We start from the raw sequence: 27,951 nt of genomic DNA on the forward strand, positions 1-27,951 counted from the left end.
GGTGGGACAATGCCTGGCAAATGATAGGTGGATGCAGGAGTGGGATGGGGGTTATTGGAAACTGAACGAAGCAAGTGCCAAGGACTAGAGGTGAAAAGGAGACAAAAAAATATCTGATCAGGGGAGAAAAGGAAGATTGAAATTTAAAGCCAGAGGATTGGATATAAAGCGATTGGGAGGGGGAATAAAATGGAATTGGGAGACTTGGAGATGGGAAATGAGTGTGGGAAGGGGAGAGTGATAGTGGAGGAAATGTGTGCATATGGGGTCGGGGGCAATTACTTGAAATTGGGGAATTGAGCTACTGCTGTGTGTTTAAAAAAAAATCCAAACCAGGAATTTAATAAATGGTGACATATAGAAACATAGAAACAGAAAATAGGTGCAGGACAAACCAGAATTTCTTACTCTGGTAAGAATCTTTACTTCAGAGATTACAGTTACATACTACACCTTCTAATTCTTTTAAATTGTGAGGAAAGTGCTAGAACAATATCCCCAAGTCCCTTTGCACCTCTGATTTCTAAATTCTCTCCCTCTTTAGAAAATAGCCCACACTTTGCTAGACTGTATTCCATGTGCCACTTCTTAGACCACTTTCCCATTCTCTCCAGTCGTTCTGCAGAGTCCCTGCTTACTCTACACTACCTGTCTCTCCACCTGTCTTTATATCATCTGTAAACTTCACCATAAAGCCTTCAATTCACTCATCCAAATCATTGATATACAACTTGAAAAGTAGCGGCCCCAGCACCGATCCCTGCGGAACACTGCTAGTCACTGGCAGCCAACCGGAGAAAGCTCCCTTTATTGCCACTCTTTGCCTTCTGCCTCCAGCTAACCTACCAATCTTCTCCTTAATACCATGGGCTCTCATATTTAGCAGCATCACGTGTCGCACCTTATCAAAGGCCTTCTGAAAATCCAGGTAAACAACATCCACTGACTCTCATTTGTTTATCCTGCTATTTACCTTCTCAAAGAATTCCAACAGATTTGTCAGGCAAGATCTCTCCTTCACCAAACCATCCTGATGTCGGCCTATTTTATCATGTGTTTCTAAGTACTCGGAAACCTCATCCTTTATAATGGACTCAAGTCTTACCAACCACTGAAGTCAGGCTAAGCGGCCTATAGTCTCCACTCTGTCGCTTCGCTCCCTTCTTGAGCAGTGGAGTAATATTTGCAATTTTCCAATCCTATGGAACCACTTCTGACTCTAGTGATTCTTGAAAGGTCACTACTAACGCCTTTGCAATCTCTAGAGCACCTATTTCAGAACCCTGAGGTGCAGTCCATCTGATCCGGGTTACTTGTCCATCTTCAGACCTTTCAGCTTCCCAAGCACCTTCTTGGTAATAGCCACTCCATTTCTGCCCCATGACTCTCTTGAATTTCAGGCACGTTGCTGATGTCTTCCACTGTGAAGATTGACGTAAAAAACAAATTCAATTGATCTGTTATTTCTTTATTCCCTGCTATCACTTTTCAAGAGACTTTTTCCAGCGGTGCAATGTCTCTCGTCTCTCTCTTACTCTTTATGTATGTGAAGAAACCTTTGCTATCCTCTTTTATATTATTGGCTAACTTTCATATTGCCATTTTAGATACCTTCTGTAGTTTTTGAAAAGCCTCTAGCTTCCCACAAATCTTTTCAACATTATACGCCTTTTAAAAAATTTATGCTGTCTTTCACTTCCCTTGTCAGCCACGGTCATTCTCCCGTTAGAATCTTTCCTCCTGTTTGCGATGAAAAGATCCTGCGTCTTCTGAATTATTCCCAGAGACGCCTGCCATTGCAGCTCCGCCGTCATTCCTGCTGGGGTCCCTTTCCAATCAACTTTAGCCAGTTCCTCCTTCATGCTTCTGTAGTCACCTTTACTGAGGTGATTACAGAGGCATGTTTAGAAAGTTCATCGAATATATCAATTCCTGGGTGTACGCATTGTAGGATCTTGTTTCCTATCACTACCGTAGAAACGGCTCCATGTGTTTAATTGGAAGATTTTATAGACCAGTACAGTACATGAACGAGCCTTTCAGCCCACAATCTTTGCACCAAAACTAATGCCAGGTTAAACTGATCTCGTCTACCTGTACATGATCCATATCACTCTATTCCTTGCACTTCCATGTGCCTTTGTCAAAGCCTCTTAAATGCCATTATTGCATCTGCCTTTACCAGCACCCCTGGCAGTGTGTTCTAGGCCCCCACCAATGTGTTTTAAATAAAAACTTGCCCTGCACTTCTTCGTCAAACTTTCCCCCTCTCACCTTTTAGCAATGCCCGCTCGTGTTGGACATTTCCACTCTGGAATAAAGGTTCTGATTGTCTACCCTTTCTATGCCTTTCATAATTTTATTTCCCTTTGTCAAGTCTCTCCTCAACCTCTGATGTTCCAGAGAAAACAATCAATCCAAGTTCATCCAACCTTTTTTTGTAGTTGAAACCCTCTAATCCAGGCATCATTCTGGTAAACCTCCTCTGCACTCGCCAAAGCCTCCACATCATTCTTATAATGGGGCAACCAGAACTGCGCGTAATACTCCAAATGGGGACCAACCAAAGCCTCGCAGATCTGCATTATGACTTTCTGACTCTCATACTCAAGGACCCTAGCAATAAAGGCAAGCATATCATACCCCTTCTCACCATATCTACTTGTGTTGCCACCTTCAGGAGCTATGAACCTGGACTCCAGGAGATCGGAAACCAGTTGCAATTGGAGGAGTTGCAGACAGTGAGGAAGGCTGTCAGAAGATATAGCGGGATATAGATCAGCTGCATAAATGGGCAGCGAAATGCACATCCCACTGCACATCAATGCAGTTAAGGGTCATGCCATGAATGGTATCCTCTTGCATTCAACCTCCCAAAGTATAACACCTCACGCTTGTTTGGATTAAACTCCATCTGTCATTTCGCTGCCCATTTATGCAGCTGATCTATATCCCGCTATATCTTCTGACAGCCTTCCTCACTGTCTGTAACTCCTCTAATTGCAACTGGTCACAGAACTCTATATCTTCTTTCCATTGCAATCCCTGTCTGCTGTGAATAAGCCAGTTCTGAATCCATACTTCCAAGTTACTGTGAATCCCATGCATCTGGATCAGCCAACTATGAGGGACTTTATCAAAAGCCTTACTAAAATCCATGTATACAATGTCCACCGCCCCACCTTCATCAATCTCCTTTGTCACGTCCTCATAAGAGTCAATCAAGTTGGTTAGACACAACGTGCTGTGTGCAAAGCCGCACTGGCTATCCCTAATTAGCCCATTCTCTTCCAAATGGGTGTAAACCCTATTTCGAAGAATTCTCTCTAATAGTTTCCCAACCACTGCTGTGAGGCTTACCGGCCTATTGTTCCCTATGTTCTCCCTACTTCCATTCTTAAACAAAGGACAAAATTGGCCACACTCCAGTCCTCCAGTCTGTGGAAGGAGAAGGAACAAAGATCCTTGTCAAGGCTCCCACATTCTCTCTTGCCTCCCTCAATAACCTGGGATAGATCCCAACAAGCCCTGGGGACATGTCATCTTAATGTTCTTCCAGAGCCTCAGCTCCACCTCCTCAATCTCAAACTGCCCTAGCATATTTATATTCTCCACACTCATCTCTCTGTTCTCAAAGTCCTTCTTGGTAAATATAGATGTGAAGTACTCATTTAGCAACTCGCTTACATCCTCTGACTCCAAGCAGAGGTACACTCCTTTAACCTTGAATAGGCCTACCAATCACATGTGGTTAAAGTACACATTGTCAGATTTTAATAAAGGCTATTTTTATACATTTTGGTTTCACCATGTAGAAATTACAGCAGTGTTTATTCATAGTCCCCCCATTTCAGGACACCATAATGTTTGGGACACAGCAATGTCATGTAAATAAAAGTAGTTATGTTTAGTATTTTGTTGCATATCCTTTGCATGCAATGACTGCTTGAAGTCTGCGATTCATGGACATCACCAGTTGCTGGGTGTCTTCTCTGATGATGCTCTGCCAGGCCTGTATTGCAGCCATCTTTAGCTTATGCTTGTTTTGGGGGCTAGTCCGCTTCAGTTTTCTCTTCGGCATGCTCAATTGGATTCAGATCGGGTGATTGACTTGGCCACACAAGAATTGACCATTTTTTGGCTTTGAAAAAATCCTTTGTTGCTTTCGCAGTATATTTGGGATCATTGTCTTGCTGCAGAATGAACTGCCGGCCAATGTGTTTTGAGCCATTTGTTTGAACTTGAGCGGATAGGATTTATCCATACACTTCAGAATTCATTATGCTACGACCATCAGCAGTTGTATCATCAATGAAGATAAATGAGCCAATACCAGCAGCCATACATGCCCAGGTCATAACACCTACACCACCGTGTTTCACAGATGAGGTGGTATGCTATGGATCTTGGGCAGTTCCTTCTCTCCTCCATACTTTGCTCTTGCCATCACTCCGATATAAGTTAATCTTCGTCTCATCTGTCCACAAGACCTTTCTCCAGAACTGTGGTTGCTCTTTTAAGTACTTCTTGGCAAACTAACCTGGCCATCCTATTTTTGCAGCTAGCCAGTGTTTTGCATCTTGCAGTGTAGCCTTTATATTTCTGTTCACGGTCTTCTGCGGACAGTGGTCATTGACAAATCTACACCTGACTCCAGAAGAGTGTTTCTGATCTGTCGGACAGGTGTTTGGGGATTTTTCTTTATTATAGAGAGAATTCTTCAGTCAATAGCTGTGGAGGTCTTGGCCTGCCAGTCCCTTTACAATTAGTAAGCTCTTCTTAACGATGTTCCAAACAGTTGATTATGGTAAGCCTGTTTGGCTGATGTCTCTAACAGTTTTATTCTTGTTCCTCGGTCTCATAATGGTTTATTTGACTTTCAGTGGCACAACTTTGGTCCTCATGTTGATAAACAGCAATAAAGGTTTCCAAAGCTGATGGAAAGACTAGATGCTGAGAGCTCTCTTATACCTGCATTAAGGAGGCATTTAAACACACCTGAGCAATTACAAACACCTGTGAAGCTAAGTGTCCCAAACATTATGGTGCCCTGAAATGGGGGGGGGGGGACTATGTCTAAACACAGCTGTAATTTCTACATGGTGAAACCAAAATGTATAAAAATATCCTTTAATGAAATCTGACAATGTGCCACATGTGATTTTTAACCACGTGATTTTTTCTATTACAAATCTCAAACTGTGGAGTACAGAGGCAAATAAATAAACGATGGGTCTTTGTCCCAAACATTATGGAGGGCACTGTATAACCTTCATTTTCTGATTTTATTGCATCGTGACCACTATCTCGATCCCTATGATACACCACTGGTCACAGTATTTCTGCTACTAATATGTACTCCATATACAATCAAACAATGTTACAGTTATAACCAAGATAGACACAAAATGCTGGAGTAACTCAGCAGGACAAGCAGCATCTCTGGATAGGTAACATTGTAGGTCGAGACCCTTCTTCGGACAGAGTCAGAGGAGAGAGACACAGAGATAAGGAAGGCCAAGGTGTGAAAATGAGACATCAAAATAGATGTGGTTATAGGAAAATGTAGGGTAGATCATTGTTAGCTAGGAGAAGGTGACAATGAATCAAACAGATACAATGTAATCAGGCAGACAGACTGGTTGGAGAACTGGGAAGAGGGAGGAATGGAGAGAGAGGAAAAGCAAAGGATACTTGAAGTTCGAGAAGTCAATATTCATACCGCTGGGGTGTAAGGTGCCCAAGCAAAATATGAGATGCTGTTCCTCTTGAGGTGCTCTCCATTGCCAGAGTGAAAACTGTGATGAACAGCACCTCATATTTTGCTTGATTAGCTTGCAACCCAACGATATGAACGTTGAATTCGCCAATTTCAGTTAGCTTCTAACTCTAACTGCTAACCCACCCCCCTCCCCATACTCTCTTTCTTTCCCCCCTCCCCTGTAGTCCATGGAGCAAACTTGATGGGATGGCCTAATTCTGCTCCTTTGTCTTCTGATCTTGAGCCCTAGACTTGCACCTATTTCTCCCCTTTCCCATCATTTCTTCTTCTAATTTCACAATTCACAACTCTTCATTCCTTTTGTCGCATATTTTTATTTTTATCTTTGGCCATTGATCAACTATCTGCCCTTCAAAACAAACCCTTGCCTGGCTTCACCAATTACCTGCAATGCTTAGTCCTGCCCCTCCTCACTTTAACTTTTCTTCCCCCTCCCCTACTACCAGGCTGAACCAGGAACCCGACCCCAACCATCACCATGGATGCTGCCTAACCTGCGGTGTTACCCCAGCACGTTGTGTCTATCTTCAGAGTAAACCAACATCTGCAATTCCTTCCTATACATCACCAAGGAGTCTGAAGGGTCTCGACCCGAAACGTCCCCATGCCTTCTCCCCAGAGATGCTGCCTGTCCAGCTGAGTTACTCCAGCTTTTTTGTGTATACGGTGTAAATGAACATCTGCAGTTCCTTCCTACACATCACCAAGGATGCTGCCTGTCCTGCTGAGTTCCTCCAGCACCTCAGGAACCAGCAAAGATACTAGAGGAGCAAGATGAACCACTCTATCAAAATCGCCTATACTGAAGCAAAGGATGTCCGCCATTTTAGTAGGCAAACCCCGCCGCTCGCTATACCTCTCGCAGTGTAATCAGTGTTGTGGGGGAACAGTATGTGTGATGATACCATTAAAATGAAGAAAACATCTCATCTATCAACTCACATTAAAATTAAAATTAAAATGTTTTCCCCCTGCTTAATTTCTCTGATTTTATTCATACTGTTTCTGCCCATTTCCCTCCCCTCCATTAAAATTAACAGAGAAAGCAAAGAAGAACAGTTCATTAATTGGCCTGATACAGAAGTGGATCTCTAGTGCAAATATTCAGTCAGTACCATCCAAAGTTTAAAAGTCTGAAGAAGGGTCTCGACCCCAAACGTCACCCATTCCTTCTCTCCTGAGATGCTGCCTGACCCGCTGAGTTACTCCAGCAGTTAGTGAATAAATATTCAAAGTTTAAAGATCACGAAGCAGCAACTCTTCAAGAAATAGTTAGGAATGTCAACTAATCCAATAAGTTGAACAGAAATAATTGTTTGCAAACATTTTATATGCGAAGAAATCGCAGAGTTGTGAACACTGCCCAGTCTAGCACACAGATCCTGCCTACTAAAATGGCGCTGAACCAGTGAACCAGTGAAGTGTCGCCGCCCGCCCGGCCGGTAGAGGGCGCGCCCCCTGGAGCCGAGTCCCCGCTGCCCGGGGTGATAGCGGCCGTTGCTGGCGGTTGGTCGCTTGGGGATTGCTGGGCCGCAGCAAGGCGCCCGGGAACATGGATCTCAGGTAGGAGCAATGAGCGGCGCCGCTCGCCCGGTAACACGGCCCCCTCGGGTCGGAGCAGCGAGCGGCGCCGCCTCACCCGGCCGCGGCCTGGTGCGACTGGTAACTTGGGGAGCCCGGGCCCGGGGGAGGGGAAGATGCGAGACGGGAGCCCGCCCGTAGGAGTTTGGGGGGGGGGAGGGTGTAAAGGGGGACATGGAGAAGAGTGCCGTGGGGGGGAAGAGAGGGTTAGAGTGATACAGTGTGGAAACTTCGGCCCAACGTCCACACCAGCCAAACATGTCCCACCGTTGGGGTGGATGGAAGCAGCGAAGAGTGCTGGGGGAGCCCCTCCACCGCCCCGGTGGGGGCTGCAGGAGGGAGAATGCCCGGAGGAGAGAGATTACCTGGTGTATGTGGGGTGTGGGTGGGGGAGATTACCTGGTGGGTAGGTGAGGGTGGGTGGTTGGGCAGAGGGCAGGGGTGTGGACAGAGGGTGGGGGAGATTACCTGGTGGGTTGGTGAGGGGGGTGGGCAAAGGGTGGGGGAGATTACCTGGTGGGTGGTTGAGGGTAGGGGGGGGAGTGGTGGGTGAGGGGGAGGGTGGGCAGAGGGCGGGGCAGATTACCTGGTGGGTGGGTGGTTGAGGGTGGGGGGGTGTGGTGGGTGGGGGAGATTGTCTGCTGGGTGGGTGGGGGAGTGGTGGGTGAGAGGGCAGGGGACATTACTTGGTGTACTTGGTGGATGGGAGTGAGCCCGAGGGGGAGAGTTCAGGGCAAGGGAGTGCGGAGAGCCCAGGGTGGGTAGAGAGAGCCCCTGATGGGCAGGGGAATGTAAGGGGAACAATTATTTTCTAAACCCTCTGGACTTTCTATTGCAGAACGGATACAGACGAAATATCATCTCCTCTTGCTCGGATGCCTGAGCTCAGCAAATCTGCAAAGCGAGTCAGCACCCCTGGAGAACAATTTATTGGTATCCTTTTTCTCCAGCGCTGATTCTGATAAAGGACTTCCACACTTAACCATTTTTTAAAATCAATTGTGCATTGATTGTATTAACATACCTTGCAATTTCTCTGTACTGAAGAAAGACATAAAAAGTTGGTGTAACTCGGCGAGGCAGACAGCATCTCTGGAGAGAAGGAATGGGTGACTATTCGGGTCGAGACCCTACTTTAGACCCTTCTCTCCAGAGATGCTGCCTGTCCCGCTGATTTACTGCAGCTGTTTGTGTCTATCTTCGGTTTAATCTGCAGTTCCTTCTTACAAATGTAACTCTTCCATTTTAAATTGACTATTGCAAGGATTCTGTTTAAGTTTGATTATGGTGATTTGGGGAATTATGGATGCGGTTTAGAAGGGGCTATGTGAGCATGGCCATTATTTAGAAGTTTAAGGCGAGGATGTTCCTGGAATTTTGAGTTTATAAAGTCTGGAAGAAAAGTCATCAAGAAGGAATAATTTATCTAGCCAAGGAAGGTCCTTGAAGCATCAAATTGTCCGTCACAGCTGTGGAAGGATGAAACCCACAAAAATACACGTGAGAAAAGATTCAGTGAATTGAGGAGAAGAAATAAGAGTGCCAGAGTAATTGACACGGGGGAAATGCTGGCATTTATGATGGTATAGGTGCCACTGAGTTCAGGATTTTTCTGCAAAAACTTAATCTCAAACTTACTAGCTATTTGGCACTGTTTGTATTTTAATTCATTTTCTAAGATGTACGCGCAATTTAACCAAGTGGTGGTGAGCATCCGCCTGAACACATCAGTTCTTTTGACGATACTCCCATTCTGCTGCTGGGTAAAGAGTAGCAGAAGTCGGGCATGGGAATGATGAAGGAATGGCAGCAAGATATGGCAGTTGGTAAGATGCTTTGATTATTGGGAGAGTCAATTAATGAGACATAGTAATAAGGTAAAGAGGCAGATCTTTCGAACTGATTTGTTCAGGAATTTCTTCTCATTTGAGTTGTGTTGGTATGTAGTGAAATATCAGTTGTTGATGTGTGTACAGAGGCAGAATCAGGAATGTAGGCAGGTTTTTTTTTACAGCAATTTGATTTTTACGCTAGATGATCGCATCTAAGCCTCCATTTCTTTGTATGTAGTTCCCCAAGCTGCTTGCGAAGTTTAAGTAAGAGCTTCATTGATCTATGACTATTGCAGTTGGTGCTAGGCTTCCGAGTTGGTCAAGAATGTTGGTAAGTTTTCAGCCAGAACTAGGGTAGTCGCACTGGCAACTTTGCTGTTTCGCACTTCAGTGGTTGCCATCGTTTAACAGCTGCTATGGATGATGAGAAAAGTGAAGCTGATCTATTAGTTACAGTGAACCAAAAGCTTGTTTTGACAATGTGAAACATACAAGGTGAATTATACCTAGAATTTACTTTAACCAAAGAAAGATTGACCTTTCGGTATCATTGTAGCCTTTGTATTTTGCCAGTGGCCTTCGAGGTATAGTGTAGGAAAGAACTGCAGATTCTGATTTAAAACGAAGATGGACATTTTCGCAATATCCCAATAAAAGATTCTTATTGCAAGGCATTTGATGTTTCAAATTATATATATATATATATTTAAAAACAAAGTAAACGTAACAGAATTCACTAAGGTGCAGTCTGTTCAAGCCTTGCATAATTATCTTCACTGGTACCATGTGTAGGAAGGAACAGCAGTTGCAGGTTTAAACCGAAGATAGACACAAAAAGCTGGAGTAACTCAGCAGATCAGGCAGCATCTCTGGAGAGAAAGAATGGGTGGCCTTTCGGGTCGAAACCCTTCTTTATAGGTTTCTTAATTTTCCTCGCAAAATGCCTACTAACCAGACTTGAAAATGTATTACTCGCTTTTGAATATCACTTGCCATTGGGTCTAAATCCTGAAATTCCTTCTTCAACAGCACTGTGTGAGTATCGTCATGAGAAGGGCTGCAATGGACTACTCCTGTCTCAAGGGCAAATGGGATTTTTGGTCCTTCCAGTGATGTCCACACCCTGAAAATGTGTACATTGGGAGGGGGGGAGTCCCCTTGCTCTTTACACAGTAAAGTGATAAAGGAAATGGACGTCCATATATATGGTTCTTCTCAAAGCCTTGGGTCATTCCTCACTGTTTTACAGCTAAGTACCTCTGAAGAGATGTGACAGACAATTTACACATGACAATCTTTTTAAAAAAATTAGGGAAATTATGAAATTATAAATATTTTCTATTGAACTATCAGATGCAACCTTAACACATTCTCCAGAACTGAAGCCAGCTATCAAAGCAGCTTCTAGTATACACCTGCCAGTAGCTGGCCGTGCTGAAGGTCTTATATTTTATGAATTCTGTAAGTATTTATTAAAATAACCTATTCCTTTTAGGGATTCCTATTCCTTTTCAGAATTAAGGTTAGTCCCCACTTTCAGATGTCTAGATACTGGAAATTGGAAGAAAATCAGATAAGGCAATTTCTGCAGCGAGGAAACAGAACGGCCTCAGATCTGTGAACATTCATCAGGCTGTGAAATGTTGTAAGATGCAGAGTTAGATGGAAGGAGTGGGGAGAGAAAAAAAAGGAAATTGTTGCCATAAGGTGGAAGGCAGGTGAGATTGAATGACAAAAGGATGCTAGAAAAACAAGATATGTTAATGGAGACCAATAAAGAAAAGCTAGAATGATCTGGCAGAGAATAACACAAAATTGATCTAGAAGTATAAATGGAATAGCATGATCATTATTAAAAAGAAAGTACTATGGATGCTAGAATGGAAACAGAAAATGATTGAATCTGAAATTTGTGAGCTCAGTATTGAGTATAGAACACTTTATTGATGACTAATACGAAGAGTCAAGAGTGTTTAATTGTAATATGTACTGGCAACAGAACAATTACATTTTGACGGATGGAACAATGATCTCCAGTTCCTTAAGCTTCTTTTGAACCTCTGTATTCATGTAGAAAGCTGAAAACCAAGTTGGATTAGATTGGGTTAGAGAAGTAAGATGATTGTCGACTGAATCTTTTGAAAGACTCCGAGTCCATTTTCTCACATATTATACTTGGCTTGCGTAGAAATATTTCCTTCTTGCCATACTTTACTCTAAGTTTAAAGCATCTCCATTTGCATGGTCCAGTCCTCAAGAAGACTGAATTAACGTTCTTGTTCGTTAAATACTCCCATGCACAAATTGTTTTCATATTTTAATCATGTTGAAAAATTAACCTTTTCAGCAATCTAATTCTGGTCACATCACTTTTTATGTGAACTCAGTACTTGATAAACACAAATGTCCCATGATTAAATGTTGGGAAAAGGAATGCCATGGCTTCTGAACTTTGTTGCAAACAAATCATGTAGGAACCAATTATAAATGTTTCATTAACACTGTCTGATACTCAACCAAACTTAGTCTTCGATTTAACACTGAAATTAGTTTCTGCTTTATTATCATATGCTCTTAGATCCACTTATGTGCTCCCACAATCTCCATCTTTACCTCAATTCGTCCTCTGAAACTATCATCAATGTTTTAATTGCCTTTGGACTTTGTTCCAGTGATATCCCACCCTGCGCACTTAATAAATGTGAACTAATCTGTATCTCTGCTTTCTTGTCATATTGTATACTAATCACTCCGGTCTGTATCTTAACTTGCACCAAGTCCAATTTGCACTTAGCCTATGTGCCTGCTGACTGAATCAGGATTTAACAAGTTTCAATTTTGAATTGTTTCCTTGTTTTGGATTTCATACATGTCCACTCCATTTTCAGAAATACAAACTCTGCAGCCCTCTGAGATCTCCATGTATCTCCCATTGTAGTATATTTTGCATTGCTAATTTAGTTACTTTGATGGTGGTGACATTAGAAGCCTGGACCCTAGAGTCTACCCGTTAAATACCCGACAAAGGCGACTCTGTGGCCTTTTGTCTTCAAGATAATGTTCTTTCAATTAATTTGCAATATCCTTCAAAGGTATTGGACCATGTGATTGATTAGAGTAACCACTTTTAAGTAGAAATTACCTAAATTCTATAATGTTACAGAAATAAAACTCAAACATCATTGTTTAATAATGACAATAGACAATAGGTGCAGGAGTAGGCCATTCGGCCCTTCGAGCCAGCACCACCATTCAATGTGATCATGGTTGATCATTCTCAATCAGTACCCCGTTCCTGCCTTCTCCCCATACCCCCTGACTCCGCTGTCCTTAAGAGCTTTATCTTGCTGTCTCTTGATTGCATTCAGAGAATTGGCCTCCACTGCCTTCTGAGGCAGTGAATTCCACATATTTACAACTCTCTGACTGAAAAAGTTTTTCCTCATCTCCGTACTAAATGGCCTACCCCTTATTCTAAAATTGTGGCGCCTGGTTCTGGACTCCCCCAACATTGTGAACATGTTTCCTGCCTCTAACGTGTCCAACCCCTTAATAATCTTGTATGTTTTGATAAGACATTTGGCTTTGCTTTACAGATACTGCACAGACCAGAGTTTGTCCGCTTAAAGTAAATGATGTAGCTGCTGCCTTATCGCCATTTCAACATTCCATTACATTAACAACACCAGATGAATTAACGGTAAGTACCAGCCAATTACTCCAATTTTTAAATATTTCGCTGGTTTAAAACAAGGTCAGGAGTAAAAATGGATGGAAGAGTCACGAGTGTTGATTGCTGTATGGTTACAAAATATTTCAAAGTTATCCGTGCCCAAAAAAGGGGTATGAAATATCCGTGCCCAAAAAAGGGGTACAGAACTGGATTGGGACAATTTTACTAGAGTACGAAAGCAAGTGGACCGTGCTATTAGGAGTACTCAGACACCATGTTTCTTCTATTCTTGAGGGGGAGCAACCCAAGGCGTTTTGGAGATATGTGAAATCTAAACGGACAGATAACACTGGTGTCCAGATGCTTAAAGTGAACAACTGTCTGATCACTGAGGACCAGGCGAAGGCAGAAGCTCTTGCAAACCAATTTCAACACGTTTTCACCCGGGAAGATACGGAGCCTTCATCATTCCCAGATCTACCACCCAGCCCATATGCTGATATGCCTGCTATTAAAATTGAGCTTGAAGGTGTAAAGAAGTTACTGCTCAACATCGATACAACAAAAGCTATTGGACCTGACCAAATACAGAATCAAGCCCTTAAGATCGCGGCCGAAGAACTGGCTCCTGTTTTGCAGTTCATTTTCCAACAGTTGCTTGACTCAGGTGATGTTCCGCTGGATTGGAGGAAGGCTAACATCACTCCTCTAACCCGGCTAATTATCATCCTGTTTCATTAACAAGCACTTGCTGCAAACTAATGGAGCATATAATCGATAGTGATCTGATGAGACACCTTAGCAAACATCGCATACTTGCTGACAACCAACATGCATTTAGGAGGCATAGATCATGCGAGTCTCAGCTTATCCTGACGACAAATGACCTGGCCAAGAACCTTGACAGCAATGTCGCCACGGATTTAGTAGTACTAGACTTTTCTAAAGCATTTGAAGTCATCCCACACCAGAGACTGTTTCAGAAGCTTGCCTGTTGTTCGTTCCAACACGAAACAATGGATTTCCAGTTTCCTGACAAAACGTCTTCAGCGCGTGTGTGTGAATGGAAAAAGCTCTGATTGGCATCCAGTGTTAAGTGGTACACCTCAGGGCTCAGTACTGGGCCCTCATCTGTTTTTGCTTTACATTAATGGCATCCATGAGAAAGTCACAAGCACGACCAGACTATTCGCTGATGATTGTTTGCTGTACTGTCCAATTAAGTCTGATGATAAAGATGCTCTCCAAAAAGATCTCAATACTATGGTTGAGTGGTCACAACAATGGGGAATGCAGTTCAATCCTTCCAAATGTGAAACCATGCGTGTCACCAGGAGGAGGAAACCAGGCGAAACATCGTATAATATCCTTGGTGCCACCATTGAAGAATCCAAACAGACCAAGTATCTTGGCATCAAATTACAGAACGATCTACGTTGGAATGGTCAGACGCATCATGCAACGGTGAAAGCAACAGGTGTCCTAAATTTTCTGAGATGCACCTTTTATCATTGTTCAACTTCTATCAAGGAGAAGTTATACTTGTTAGACCACATTTGGACTACACAGTTGCAGCGTGGGATCCATAAACAAATAAAAATATTTCTTCCAACGAACGTGTCCAAAGACAGGCAGCTCGTTTTGTTACAAATACCTATGGGAGAGAAGCAAGTGTTACCAAACTTCTAAATTCATTTGGGTGGAACACTCTCCAAGACAGACGTAAAGCGTTTGACAGGTTAGAATGGGATTTTTTATTTAAAGTATTAGAGAAGTACGGATTGGGAAATGGTTTCATTAACTGGGTAAAAGCTCTTTATAAACAACCTAAAGCCAAAGTGGTGACAAATGGCCAATCTTCTCAATCATTTAATTTGGAAAGATCTAGTAGACAGGGATGTCCCTTGTCACCGGCTTTATTTGTATTGGCCATTGAACCTCTGGCAGAGCTAATAAGATCAGATTTAGACATTGAAGGATTTAAAGTTAATCAGGAAAATCACAAAATTACTTTATTTGCAGATGATGTTTTAATTTGTCTTACTAGACCATTGGAATCCTTAAGAAAATTATATTTCAGACTGGAAGAATATGGGAAAGTATCAGGATACAAAATTAATAAAGTTAAAACTGAAATAATGCCTCTTTTTGAAGGTAATTATGATCAATGTAAAAGAGAAAGTCAGTTTAAATGGCAAAAAGAAGGCATGAAGTACCTAGGGGTTAAAGTAGATAATAAGTTAAACAATCTGTATAAACTAAATTATAAACCACTAATTAAAAAAATAGATGAGGACTTAAAGAAATGGATAAATCTTCCAATTACATTGCTAGGGAGAGTGAACTGTATTAAGATGAATATTTTTCCGAGGATTCAGTATTTATTCCAAACACTGCCTATACCTTTACCAAATAATTTTTTTCAAGAATTGAATAAAATTGTGAGAAATTTTCTTTGCAAAGGTAAAATGCCAAGAGTGTCTATGGAAAAATTAACATGGAAATTTGAATTAGGTGGACTGCAATTACCAAATTTTAAAAATTACTATCTGGCAGCACAAATGAGTTTTATTTCATCCTTTTATCAAGAGGGTGGAAAAACAGCATGGGTTAAAATTGAAATGGATAAAATAAAAGAACTATGGTATGCCCAGAAGAATTTATCTATAAATGGGAAACGAAGCTATTAGTTAAGGATCAAGAGTCACCTTTGCTAAAACATTTAATTAATATATTGTTGAAAATAGTTAAAGCTAATGATAAAATATTTTTTCTAACAGCTAAAACTCCATTAGTAAAAAATAGATTACTGCCGTTTGCTTGGAATAATCAAATATTACAAGTCTGGGAACAGAAGGGTATTAAACATATAGGAGATTGCTATGAAGGAAATAATTTTTTGACATTTTCTCAATAAATCTCACAAAACCATCATTTGGTCTTTAGATTCAAGATTCAAGATCTTGAATCTAAAGACCAAATGCTGGTAAATGGGATGGTACAGATGGGTGGGTGCTTGATAGTCAGCATCGACATGGTGGACTAAATGGCCTGTTCTGTGCTTTCGAGTCTATAACTCTAGGTCTGAGCTCTAAAAATGCTCATATCTTTGTGATCAATTGTAAACGAGGTGGATATTAAGTGCGTCCTGGTAATTCAATTGCTTATCTGGATACTTAATTTTTTGTGCGAGTCTCTGCTTTCACCCGTCATCTAGCATCTGTTTCATTGTGCTAGCACAATTTATATTACTATATGTCATGAGAGGACATTTTGGCCCTTTGATCCTATGCTAGCAAAAAGAACACGGTAGCGCAGCGGTAGAGCTGCTGCTTTACAGCGAATGCAGCGCCGGAGACTCAGGTTCGATCCTGACTACGGGTGCTGCACTGTAAGGAGTTTGTACGTCCTCCCCGTGACCTGCGTGGGTTTTCTCCGAGATCTTCGGTTTCCTCCCACACTCCAAAGACGTACAGGTATGTAGGTTAATTGACTGGGTAAATGTAAAAAATTGTCCCTAGTGGGTGTAGGATAGTGTTAATGTGCGGGGATCGCTGGGCGGCGCGGACTTGGTGGGCCGAAAAGGCCTGTTTCCGCGCTGTATATATATGATATGATATGATATGATATTCCTGACAACCATTCCCTGTGATTTAATCTCACACATTCTCATTAACTCCCTCAGATTCAACCCTTTGCCTTACACGCTAGGAGCCATTAAAGTGGCCACTTGACCTACTAGGTAACTAGTCTTTGGGATGTGGAAGGAAATCCAAGCACCTGTGCCATTGTGGCAGGCTCCTATACAATCAGCATCTTTGCCTCCATAAGTAACACAGAATACATCCCAATCAGCCTGGTGACGCTGTGATACTTCCTCATTGATTTTTATTCATCTATTCTTATCAAGTTTTTGATGGTTCATTGTTTATTATACAGAAGAATGGTTGCTTTTAAACATTGCTTTCCGCGTAATTAAATCTTTTTTAAATTTTGTTCACAGAGCCCCATTTCATTTGAATTAGATCAGAATGAAACAGTCAAAATAACTTCACGGGGGATTACCTTGAAGCCATTTGCTTCACCAGCAGGTTTCACTGAGGACTTAACTCTTAGTGCTGTCCTATTGAATGCGGATGATCCAGGAGTAGCTGGTGAGCAGTCGGCTTGATCATAAAGTTGTGGTAAAAGTGTGAATATATTTTAGCAACAACAGTATAATTGTTTGAAGATATTCTGCCATATTGGAGTAAAACTCCAACTTGTAATATTTTTCTGTTGCCAGCATCGACCCGCCTGTTCCCGGAGTTCTTGAATACTTTCCTGAGTCATTTATCTCGTCCTATCTTTGATCTCGTTGAATCTTATGAAGATACTTGTAATGAACAGGTAAGAAACGTAAAGCAATTTGCTCTCTGTAGAGTAATCTAATATGGAGAAACCTTCACATCTTCCTGACCCATTTCAAAACAGGCGACGCCTGCGTTATAGCCATTCGTAATATGGAAATTTGCCCTTACAGGATTCACAAATTACTATCCAAAAACCTAAAACAGAATAAAATTACTTCTTGTAGAATCTTGTGGGGAAAATTTAGGACAACGAATAAAATTAAACAACAAACATTTCTTTTGTAGTTCTCATTTCTTGACACATGCATAGATTAATGGGGAAGATGCATAGATTAATTGCTGGTTAACATAATAGTCCTTGTTTGTCTTGGATACAAAAGGAGACCAGCCTTGGGTACAAGTTGGGACCAGTCCTGTTTCAGAACAGTACATGTGGCAGAGTTGATCAAGGTGTCAATTGGAATGCTTAATGGCATACCCATGGAGAATGACATGGATGATGTGATTAAAGTTGCTTTATTGATTGAGGGAAGAACAAAAGCTTGTGCATTGCAAGTTAGTCTTTTGAAGGCCAGGATATCTTTGAGGAATAACAACCACTTACTGCGAAGGCAGAGCAAAATGGTGTTGAGCATCTATGCAAGAGTGACTGCAGGAAGGACTGAACTATGGAGATAGATGGGTTCAGCTGTTATCATAGTTTTGCAGCAGAGATCATGGGAACATAGAAAAATAGGTGCAGGAGTAGGTCATTCGGCCCTTCGAGCCATTCAAATTGATCATGGCTGATCATCTAAAGTCAGTACCCTGTTCCTGCTTTTTCCCCATATCCCTTGTTTCCATTAGCCCGAAGAGCTAAATCTAACTAGCTCTTGAAAACATTCAGCGAATTGGCTTCCACTACCTTCTGTGGCAGAAAATTCCACAGATTCATGACTCTCTGGGTGAAGAAGATTTTCCTCATCTCGGGTCTAAATGGCCTACCCCTTATTCTTAAACTGTGACCCCTGGTTCTGGACTCTCCCAACATCGGGAACATTTTTCCAGCATCTAGCCTGTCCAATCCTTTAAGAATTTTATATGTTTCTATAAGATCCCCTCTCATCCTTCCAAATTCCAGTGAATACAAGTCCAGTTGACCCATTTGTTCAATGTATGTCAGTCCCGCTATCCCGGGAATTAACCTGGTAAACCTAAGCTGCACTCTCTCAATAGCAATAATGTCCTTCCTCAAATGAGGAGACCAAAATTGCACACAATACTCCAGGTGCAGTCTCACGAGGGCCTTGTACAACTGCAGTAGGACCTCCTTGCTCCTAAACTCAAATCCTCTCGCAGTGAAGGCCAACATGCCATTAGCTTTCCTCACTGCTTGCTGTACCTGCATGCTTATTTTCAGTTACTGATGTACAAGCACACCCAGATCTTATCGCACCTTCCCTTTTCCTAATCTGACACCATTCAGATAATAATCTGCCTTATTCCTGCCACCAAAGTGGATAACCTCACATTTATCCACATTATACCATCTGCCATGCATCTGCCCACTCACCCAACCTATCCAAGTCACCCTGCAGCCTCATTGCGTCCTCATCGCAGCTCACACTGTCACCCAGCTTTGTGTCATCCGTAAACTTGGGGATGTCACATTTAATTCCCTCGTCTAAATCGTTAATATATATAATGAATTACTGGGGTCCCAGCACCGAGCCTTGCGGCACCCCAATAGTCACTGCCTTCTGAAAAGTATTTCCCCTTCATTAACCCATGCTGACTTTGACCGATCCTGTCACTGCTTTCCAAATGCGCTGCTATAACATCTTTAACAATCGACTCAAGAATCTTCCCCATTACCGATGTAAAGCTAACTGGTCTATAATTCCCCTTTTTCTCTCTCCCTCCTTTCTTAAAAATTGGGGATACATTGGTTACCCTCCAGTCCACAGGAACTGATCCAGAGTTGAGAGAACATTGGAAAATGATCACTGATGCATCCACGATATTTGGGCCACCTCCTTGAGTACTCTGGGATGCAGCCCATCAGGCCCTGGGGAATTATCTGCCTTCAGTCCCAACAGTTTACCTAACACCATTTCCTAACCAATGTGGATTCCCTTCAGTTCCTCCCACTAGATCCTCGGTCCCCTAGTATTTCTGGGAGATTGAGTCTTCCTTAAGTGAAGACAGAACCAAAGTACTCGTTTAACTGTTCTGCCTTTTCTTTGTTTCCCATTATAAATTCACCTGTCTGATTATAAGGGACCTATATTTGTTTTCACTAACCTTTGCCTTTTCACATATCTAAAGAAACTCATAGTCAGTTTTTATATTCCCCGCAAGCTTTCTTTCATGGTCCTTTTCCTCCCTCTCAATTAACCCCATTGCCCTCCTCTGTTGAACTTTAAATTTCTCCCAGTACTCCAGTTTGCTGCTTCTTCTGGCCAATTTATATGCCTCTTCCTTGGATTTTACACTATTCTTGATTTCCCTCGTTAGGTCTATCCTGGCCAATTCCCATCTCACACCTTCAAAGTCTCCTTTCTTTAAGTTCAGGACTCTGAATTAACTGTGTCACTTTCTATCCTAATGCAGAATTCCACCATATTTTGGTCAGTTGCCCAAGGGGCTTTGCACAACAAGATCACTGACTAATCCTTCCTCATTGCACCGCTAACTTCAGAGAGTTCCTCTGTCCCTCTCTTTCCCCTTCTGAAGAGAATGTGAAGCAAGGTACAAGAAGAATGAAGCAGTTAAACATGATGCTTTCTTGGTGAGGAGGAAGAGCTTTGTTTCTCTGCTATCCTTTCCCCATGCCCCCGCATCTACGGCACTCACACTCACTCCACAGATGATTCTTGTTCTGCATTGGATCTCCAGCATTTTTTTGCTATTACTTAAGTAAAGGATGTTTTAGATGTTTTGTTCATTGCCCTACCTCAAAGCAGAAGAAATGTCCAGTTCAGATATAACTATTATTAAATTCCAGGAGTGCTCTATTGTGTGCTTGGTTATTGGGCAATGTGAGACGCTGCCCTAAGTGAATGTTGCAGGGCTTCCAATTTATTGCCAATTTTGAAGGGATATTATTTATATTTTCTGATTGGATAGTTAAAGGGCACAGGATAACTGTTGTATGTATTTGTTAAAACACCAAATATGCAGTTCTAAGTGCTCAATTGTTTCAGGTGAAACTGCTGCAGAAGATTGTGAATCGTGCAACACCTGGGCAACAGAAATTTTCAAAAACAGCCAGTGTTCTTTGGTTTATTCAGCAAGAGATGGTCACTTGGCGTTTAATTGGCTCTCTTTGCAGGTAATTTTAGGAAGTTGTGTACTAGATAATCTGAATTTTCATTTGGTAATTATATCAGATTTCTCTATGTTTAGAGTTTGGTTTATAGATACAGCATGGAAATAGGCCCTTCAGCCTACCGAATCCACACCTCCCATTGGATCACCTGTTCATACCAGTTCTATGTTATCCCACTTATCAACTCTGTACACATTAGGGGCAATTTTACAGAGACCAATTAACCGACGAACCTGCATGTCTTTGGGACGTAGGAGGCCCATTGGAAACCCACATGTTTACACGGAGAACATGCAAACTCCTCAGAGACAGCACCTGAGGTCAGGTTCAACCCCAGGTCTCAGGTGCCGTGAGCAGTTCCACACGCTGCACCGCTGTACCACCCTAATGTGGTTTAACACAATCCGTTGTCAGCATTTTGCATTTTCTAAGTAATGTCATTTCACCTAGTTGCCATACCTGGTATTACTAGTAATCTGTGTGTTGTGGATGCACTCGTTTCAATTGTTTTTGTACTTGCATCATTTACAGTTTGCTTTTAACTAAGTTAGGTAATGATTTTAATTGGTGAAAATAAATTAAAATAATGATTATTGCAACTACTTTTTCCTCTGTTTGAAAAACGACTTCTTGTACTGTTTTAATTTTTTTAATCAGTTTTTGATGTGATTAATTGTTCTGCCTTTTCACTTGCTGCAGAGACATAGAAACATAGAAAATAGGTGCAGGAGTAGGCCATTCGGTCCTTCGAGCCAGCACCACCATTCAATGTGATCATGGCTGATCATTCTCAATCAGTACCCCATTCCTGCCTTCTCCCCATACCCCCTGACCCCGCTATCTTTAAGAGCTCTATCTAGCTCTCTCTTGAAAGCATCCAGAGAATTGGCCTTCACTGCTTTCTGAGGCAGAGAATTCCACAGATTTACAACTCTCTGACTGAAATGTTTTTTACTCATCTCCGTTCTAAATGGCCTACCCCTTATTCTTAAACTGTGGCCCCTGGTTCTGGACTCCCCCAACATTGGGAGCATGTTTCCTGCCTCTAATGTGTCCAATCCCTTAATAATCCTATATGTTTCAATAAGATCCCCATATAAGATTATGGTTGATCATCCACAATCAGTAACCTGTGCCCAACTTCTCCCCATATCCCTTGATTCCACTAGCCCCCAGAGCTCTATCTGACTCTCTCTTAAATTCATCCAGTGATTTGGCCTCCACTGCCCTCTGGCGGAGAATTCCACAAATTCACAACTCTGGGTGAAAAAGTTCCTTCTCACCTCAGTTTTAAATGGCCTCCCCTTTATTCTAAGACTGTGGCCCCTGGTTCTGGACTCCCCCAACACTGGGAACAGTTTGTCTTGTTCTGTCAGCAGTTTGTTGTATTACAGTTCAATTTTGTCTAGCCCCACCTTATATGGATCCACCTATCACTTGCCAGCTCCACCCCATCCTCTCACACCTTTCTACCAGCTCTCTCCCTACTACTCCAGTCTGAAGAAGGGTCCTAAGTTGAAGTGTCTTCCATCAATTTTCCTTCACATATGCTGCCTGAACCACTGAATTCCTCCAACAATTTGCGTTGTATTGAATATAAAATTAATCTGATTGCTATTTGCTGCTTTCAAATTGCATGACTGCTGTCTTTCAGCTTATGATGCCAATGGATGCAGTTGTATATAGTTTAGATATCTTGTTTCAGATTCCAACAGCAGCAGTTTATTTGTGTTTCATTGCTGTTGAATCCACTGTCATTTCTCTTCCATCAATGCCTCTGTTGAAAAAGTTCTCTCTTTGGTCTGATTCAGATGTGGCTTTCTTTGCCTTTCTTAAATGTTTTGCTAATGTTTTTCTTTTGTTAATAAATTCATTGTAATTATTTTCTGAGTCTTTTCTCTTATTTAATGTCTTTGCAGATCGAAACTAAACCCTTTGAATCAGAACACTGATCAAGGATCTTTGACCTGAAACATTAACTTGTTTGTCTTTCCACAGATGCTGGTTAACTGGCTGAGTTAATCAAGTATTCTGTTTCTGTTTATATAATTTCCTTTATGAACAATTATTTAATTCTGCAGGTAGATCACATCAGTTAAATTGAATTTTTATTTAATTTCTGTTCTCCTTGCTATTGAGGGCGTGCAGCGTAGGTTCACTAGGTTAATTCCCGGAATGGCGGGACTGTCGTATGTTGAAAGGCTGGAGCAATTAGGCTTGTATACACTGGAATTTAGAAGGATGAGGGGGGATCTTATTGAAACATATAAGATAATTAGGGGATTGGACACATTAGAGGCAGGAAACATGTTCCCAATGTTGGGGGAGTCCAGAACAAGGGGCCACAGTTTAAGAATAAGGGGTAGGCCATTTAGAACGGAGATGAGGAAGAACTTTTTCAGTCAGAGAGTGGTGAAGGTGTGGAATTCTCTGCCTCAGAAGGCAGTGGAGGCCAGTTCGTTGGATGCTTTCAAGAGAGAGCTGGATAGAGCTCTTAAGGATAGCGGAGTGAGGGGGTATGGGGAGAAGGCAGGAACGGGGTACTGATTGAGAGTGATCAGCCATGATCGCATTGAATGGCGGTGCTGGCTCGAAGGGCTGAATGGCCTACTCCTGCACCTATTGTCTATTGAGTGATTGTACAAGAAAGGTGAAAATCAAATTAAAAACAAAAGGGAGAATAATTAGACTTTTCACATTAATATTTATGACCTTGTGGACTAATAACCTGTATTCAATGAGAAAACTAAGAAATTCTAAAATATTGTGTATTTTCTCTAATTAAGTTGATTTTTAAATTCTTTTTTATACAGGGATAGAATTGAATCTGGTAATGATGAGGCGGTAATGTTTGACATATCAGTAAGTATCACTATGCTAATGTAATACACTGTTGTTGATGTACTTTAAGGATTTCAAAGACCCACCCTATCCAGACCCAACTCTGTGTTTCTTGTTAGCACCTACTCTTCTATCTGTCCTTGTTTGCTACTTCCTCCACCATTAATTTTTAATTTCCTTAATAACCTTTGTGACACCTTAGCAAATGCTTTCTGGAAATGTATCCACTAGCAGACCTCCCAACCCTTCCGAATTTGGCGGAAAGTTTCCGCTTTCTTATTTCATTTCCGCCATTCCGATTTCACCTCACATTTTTCCACAAAACACATGCCTTGCCGCTCGCCCTGCCTCTCTCCCCGCCTTGCCTCACGCCGCTGACCTCGCCTCGTCGCTCGCCTCACCTTGCCGCTGAGCTCGCCTCGCCTTGCCGCTGGGCTTGCCTTGCCGCTGAGCACACCTCGCCTTGCCGCTGAGCACGCCTCGCCTTGCCGCTGAGCTGGCCTCGCCTTGCCGCTTGCTGGCCTCGCCTTGCCGCTGGGCTGGCCTCACCTTGCCGCTGGGCTCGCCTTGCCGCTGGGCTAGCCTCACCTTGCCGTTGGGCTGGCCTCACCTTGCCATTGGGCTGGCCTCACCTTGCCGCTGAGCTGGCCTCACCTTGCCCCTGGGCTCGCCTCGCCTTGCCGCTGGGCTCGCCTCCCCTTGCCGCTGGGCTCGCCTTGCCGCTGGGCTCGCCTCGCCTTGCCCCTGGGGTCGCCTCACCTTGCCACTGAGCTGGCCTCACCTTGCCGCTGAACTCGCCTCACCTTGCCGCTGGGCTCGCCTCGCTGCATAGCGCGAGGCCCGTTGATGTTGAGAGGGGATGGGGTGCGGGGGAGTAGGGGTCGGGGGTGGAGGAAGGGAGGGGGAGTGGAGGTGGGAAACGGTGGGGAGGGGAGGGCGGGAGTGGGGGGAAAGGGGGAGGGGCATAGGGGGAGGCGGGAATGGGGGGGAGGGTAGTGGGTCGTGGGGGGGAGGGTAGTGGGTCGTGGGGGGGGGGACATGGACTGTTGTGATTTGCTGTTGAAGACCACTGGAGCAAGTATGTCTTCAATGAATTTAGGTATGTGCAGCTTTAAATGAAACTTCATAATTTAGTCACACATTTTGTGTAAGGAAAAAGCAAAATAGGGAAAACAAAACAACAGTTTTTTCTTTGTGTTGTGAAAAGTATTTCTGTTCAATAACCTTTCTATAAATAGCAGAATATACTCATGGTAGGCCTTACATTGTACATGTAGTCCAAGAACTACAGACTGTTGGAAATAATAGTCATTTTTCACACATGAATGTAGCACAACACGTATGCGCATTTGGCGTGCATACTTTTTTTTGCTGAAAAGTTGCATTACGCGCCATATTATGAATTTTGATGTAAAATTCTGAATTTTGGACATCAAAATTCTGAATTTGTAAAATCAAATGTTGGGAGGTCTGCACTTGTTTTCCTTTATCCATTGCACATTTTTATTGCTCCAAAGAACTGGAGTAAATTAGTCAAACACCATTTCCCTTTCACACAATCCTGTTGTTTTTTTGCCGATTTTTTCTCAGTGATCTATCTGCTGAAACATTTTTAGTAGTAGCTTGCATTTCCCCCAATGACACATAGCTTCTTCCATTTTAGAATTCTAAAAATACATTTGTTGCTTTCCAATCTAATGGAACAGCAGCCACTTTTACGACCGCAAAGGAAATTCACCAAGTCTTGGAGCTGAGGAGTCTCGGAGACTTCTCATCCATTAGCTCCAAATTGATCAATAATATTTATCTGATTATAGCAATTTTCCTGAATTCCTCTCCACCTCCTGATCTATAGCTCGTATTCATGTATAGCAAAAAAAGATGTGTAAAATACCTATTAAATATACCTGCCTTTTTCTTGTTTTCTATCAGCAATTTTTCCGACCCATTTTTGTCTAACCAACGCTCACTTTAATTTTCATTTTAAAATGTGTAGGAAATTTTATTATCTCTGGTTGCATTTCTTCACATCTTTATTTAATTTAATTTTTCCTTTCTTATTTATCTTTTAGTCATTTTTTGCTTTTTAATATTCTGTCCAATCTGATCTGTCATCTATCTGATTTATACTGTATGATTTTTAAGTTCAAATTATCTCTAACTTATTTTTGAGCTAATGATTGATGGGTTCCACCACTGGATTTTGTTTTTTGTGTGAATGTATGTCTGAAGGATATCTTAAATATCTATCACTACATCTCAACTGTCCAATCCCGTAATGTAATTTCTCAAGTCACTAGCTAACTCTGCTTTCAAGCCTGTATAACAACTCTTAATCAATTTTAAAATACTAATCTTAGATAAATGATTTTCTCGCTCTCAAATCAAATTTTAAAATTGTAATCATATGATTCCTACTACCTACCTGTCTTCATGATGGAGCCATTAATTAATTGCATTGAATTGAACAATTTCAGTAAAGGGTGCTCTTTGGTTGCTGTTCTATCAAAAACACTCTGTGAACGTTTCATCCAGGTTACCTTTGCCCATCTGATTTTGTTTCAGCCTATATGTAGGTTAAAAGCCTCCATATTGATGTTACTTCCAGGACAAATTTCCATAATTTCATCGTAATTCTGTGGTTACTGTTTTGGGGGTCGATATAAGCACCAGAGCCTCCTTGCCTTTATTATTTATCTACACATAAAACTCTTGAGTGAGTGGACGAGATGATGGCAGTGGAATATAATATGGAAAAATGTGAACTGTATGTAACACAAAAGCAGATTATTAGTTAAATGTGAGAAATTGGGTGGTGTTGATAATAGTGTTGACTTTGATGCGCTTGCGCCGAAGGCCAATGCGCAGGTGCAGCATGTGACTTGATGGCCAAATGTGTAGATTTGAATACGGACGTAAGGAAGTTTTATTTCGGGTCCCTTTCAGAATGGCAGGCAGTGACTAGTGGGGTACCGCAAGGCTCGATGCTGGGACTGCAGCTATTTACAATATACATTAATGACTTAGATGAAGGAATTAAAAGTAACATTAGCAAATTTGCAGATGACACAAAGCTGGGTGGCAGTGTAAACTGAGGAGGATGCTATGAGGATGCAGGGTGACTTGGATGGGTTGTGTGAGTGGGCAGATGCATGGCAGATGCAGTTTAATGTGGATAAATGTGAGGTTATCCACTTTGGTGGAAAGAACAGGAAGGCAGATTATTATCTGAATGGTGTCAAGTTAGAAAATCAGGAAGTACAAAGAGATCTGGATGGCCTTGTTCACTTAAAGTTAGCATGCAGGTACAGCAGGCAGTGAAGAAAGCTAATGGCATGTTGGCCTTTATGACAAGAGGACTTGAGTATAGGAGCAAAGAGGTCCTTCTGCAGTTGTACAGGGCCTTAGTGAGACCGCACCTGGAGTACTGTGTGCAGTTTTGGTGTCCAAATTTGAGGAAGGACATTCTTGCTATTAAGGGCGTGCAGCGTAGGTTCACTAGGTTAATTCCCGGAATGGCGGGACTGTCGTATGTTGAAAGACTGGAGGGACTAGGCTTGTATATGCTGGAATTTAGAAAAATGTGAGGGGATCTTATTGTAACATATAAGATTATTAAGGGATTGGATATATTAGAGGCAGGAAACATGTTCCCAATGTTGGGGGAGTCCAGAACCAGGGTCCACAGTTTAGGAATAAGGGGTAGGCCATTTAGAATGGAGATGAGTAAAAAAAAATTCAGTCAGAGTTGTAAATCTGTGGAATTCTCTGCCTCAGAAGGCAGTGGAGGCCAATTCTCTGGATGCTTTCAAAAGAGAGCTAGATAGAGCTCTTAAAGATAGCGGAGTCAGGGGGTATGGGGAGAGGGCAGGAAGGGGGTACTTATTGTGAATGATCAGCCATGATCACATTGAATGGCAGTGCTGGCTCGAAGGGCCAAATGGCCTACTCCTGCACCTATTGTCTATTTCCTCTGAGGTTATTGAGTTTATTCAAAACAGTGTTTGGTAGATTTCTGGACATTTAAAGAAATTAAAATAATTAAGGAATATGGGGATCGTGCTGGAAAATGACAGTGCATAATCTGCAATAATTGCCAATAAGGGAAAACTCCTTTTATTAACTTGACATCCTGGCCCTTCAAATTTCCCCGGTGTGGGACAAATAAAGGAGAAAAAAAAGATATATATATATATATATACTCCCCCCCCCCCCTTCCCTAGGTGATAGCTTTAAACTTTAAAGTATGAATAGCTTTAACAATATATCACTGATTTCCATGAAACTTCTTCCATTAGCACCAAAGGGACGACGGTGAGTAAGATGGGTCTAGAATTGTCGTGCTATCGTGTACTGTTTTGGCTGTAGTTCAGGAACAAATAAACAAACAAAGAGTTTTAGTATATAGATAAAACTCCATGCCATTTTTTATTCATCAGCAATCAGAGGAAGCCATTTGACTGACCTCCAATTGCTGATGACTTGCCATGCTTAATCCTCCCAGGTAGTTGACAAGAGATCTTTGCAAAAGTCTTTTGATTGTGGTCCTTTTTTAAGACAGTCAGAGTCCACTCGTGCCA

At 42.1% G+C, this 27,951-nt stretch overlaps 1 protein-coding gene across 1 annotated transcript in view; it reads left to right on the forward strand.

Moving 5' to 3' along the window:
* The first annotated feature begins 7,282 nt into the window (after window positions 1-7,282).
* The window catches only part of nup107 (nucleoporin 107), a 48,827-nt gene continuing 28,158 nt past the window's right edge, over window positions 7,283-27,951 (forward strand). Inside the window, exons 1-8 of the mRNA XM_078417403.1 lie at window positions 7,283-7,345; window positions 8,202-8,296; window positions 10,573-10,656; window positions 12,792-12,895; window positions 16,872-17,022; window positions 17,154-17,257; window positions 20,406-20,533; window positions 23,344-23,392. Coding sequence (XP_078273529.1) covers window positions 7,335-7,345; window positions 8,202-8,296; window positions 10,573-10,656; window positions 12,792-12,895; window positions 16,872-17,022; window positions 17,154-17,257; window positions 20,406-20,533; window positions 23,344-23,392 — 726 coding nt within the window. The 5' untranslated portion in view covers window positions 7,283-7,334. The remainder of the gene's footprint in view (window positions 7,346-8,201; window positions 8,297-10,572; window positions 10,657-12,791; window positions 12,896-16,871; window positions 17,023-17,153; window positions 17,258-20,405; window positions 20,534-23,343; window positions 23,393-27,951) is intronic.

Source organism: Rhinoraja longicauda, chromosome 20 (genome assembly GCF_053455715.1).
Source record: "Rhinoraja longicauda isolate Sanriku21f chromosome 20, sRhiLon1.1, whole genome shotgun sequence".
In the NCBI taxonomy this organism is placed as follows: Eukaryota; Metazoa; Chordata; class Chondrichthyes; order Rajiformes; family Arhynchobatidae; genus Rhinoraja; species Rhinoraja longicauda.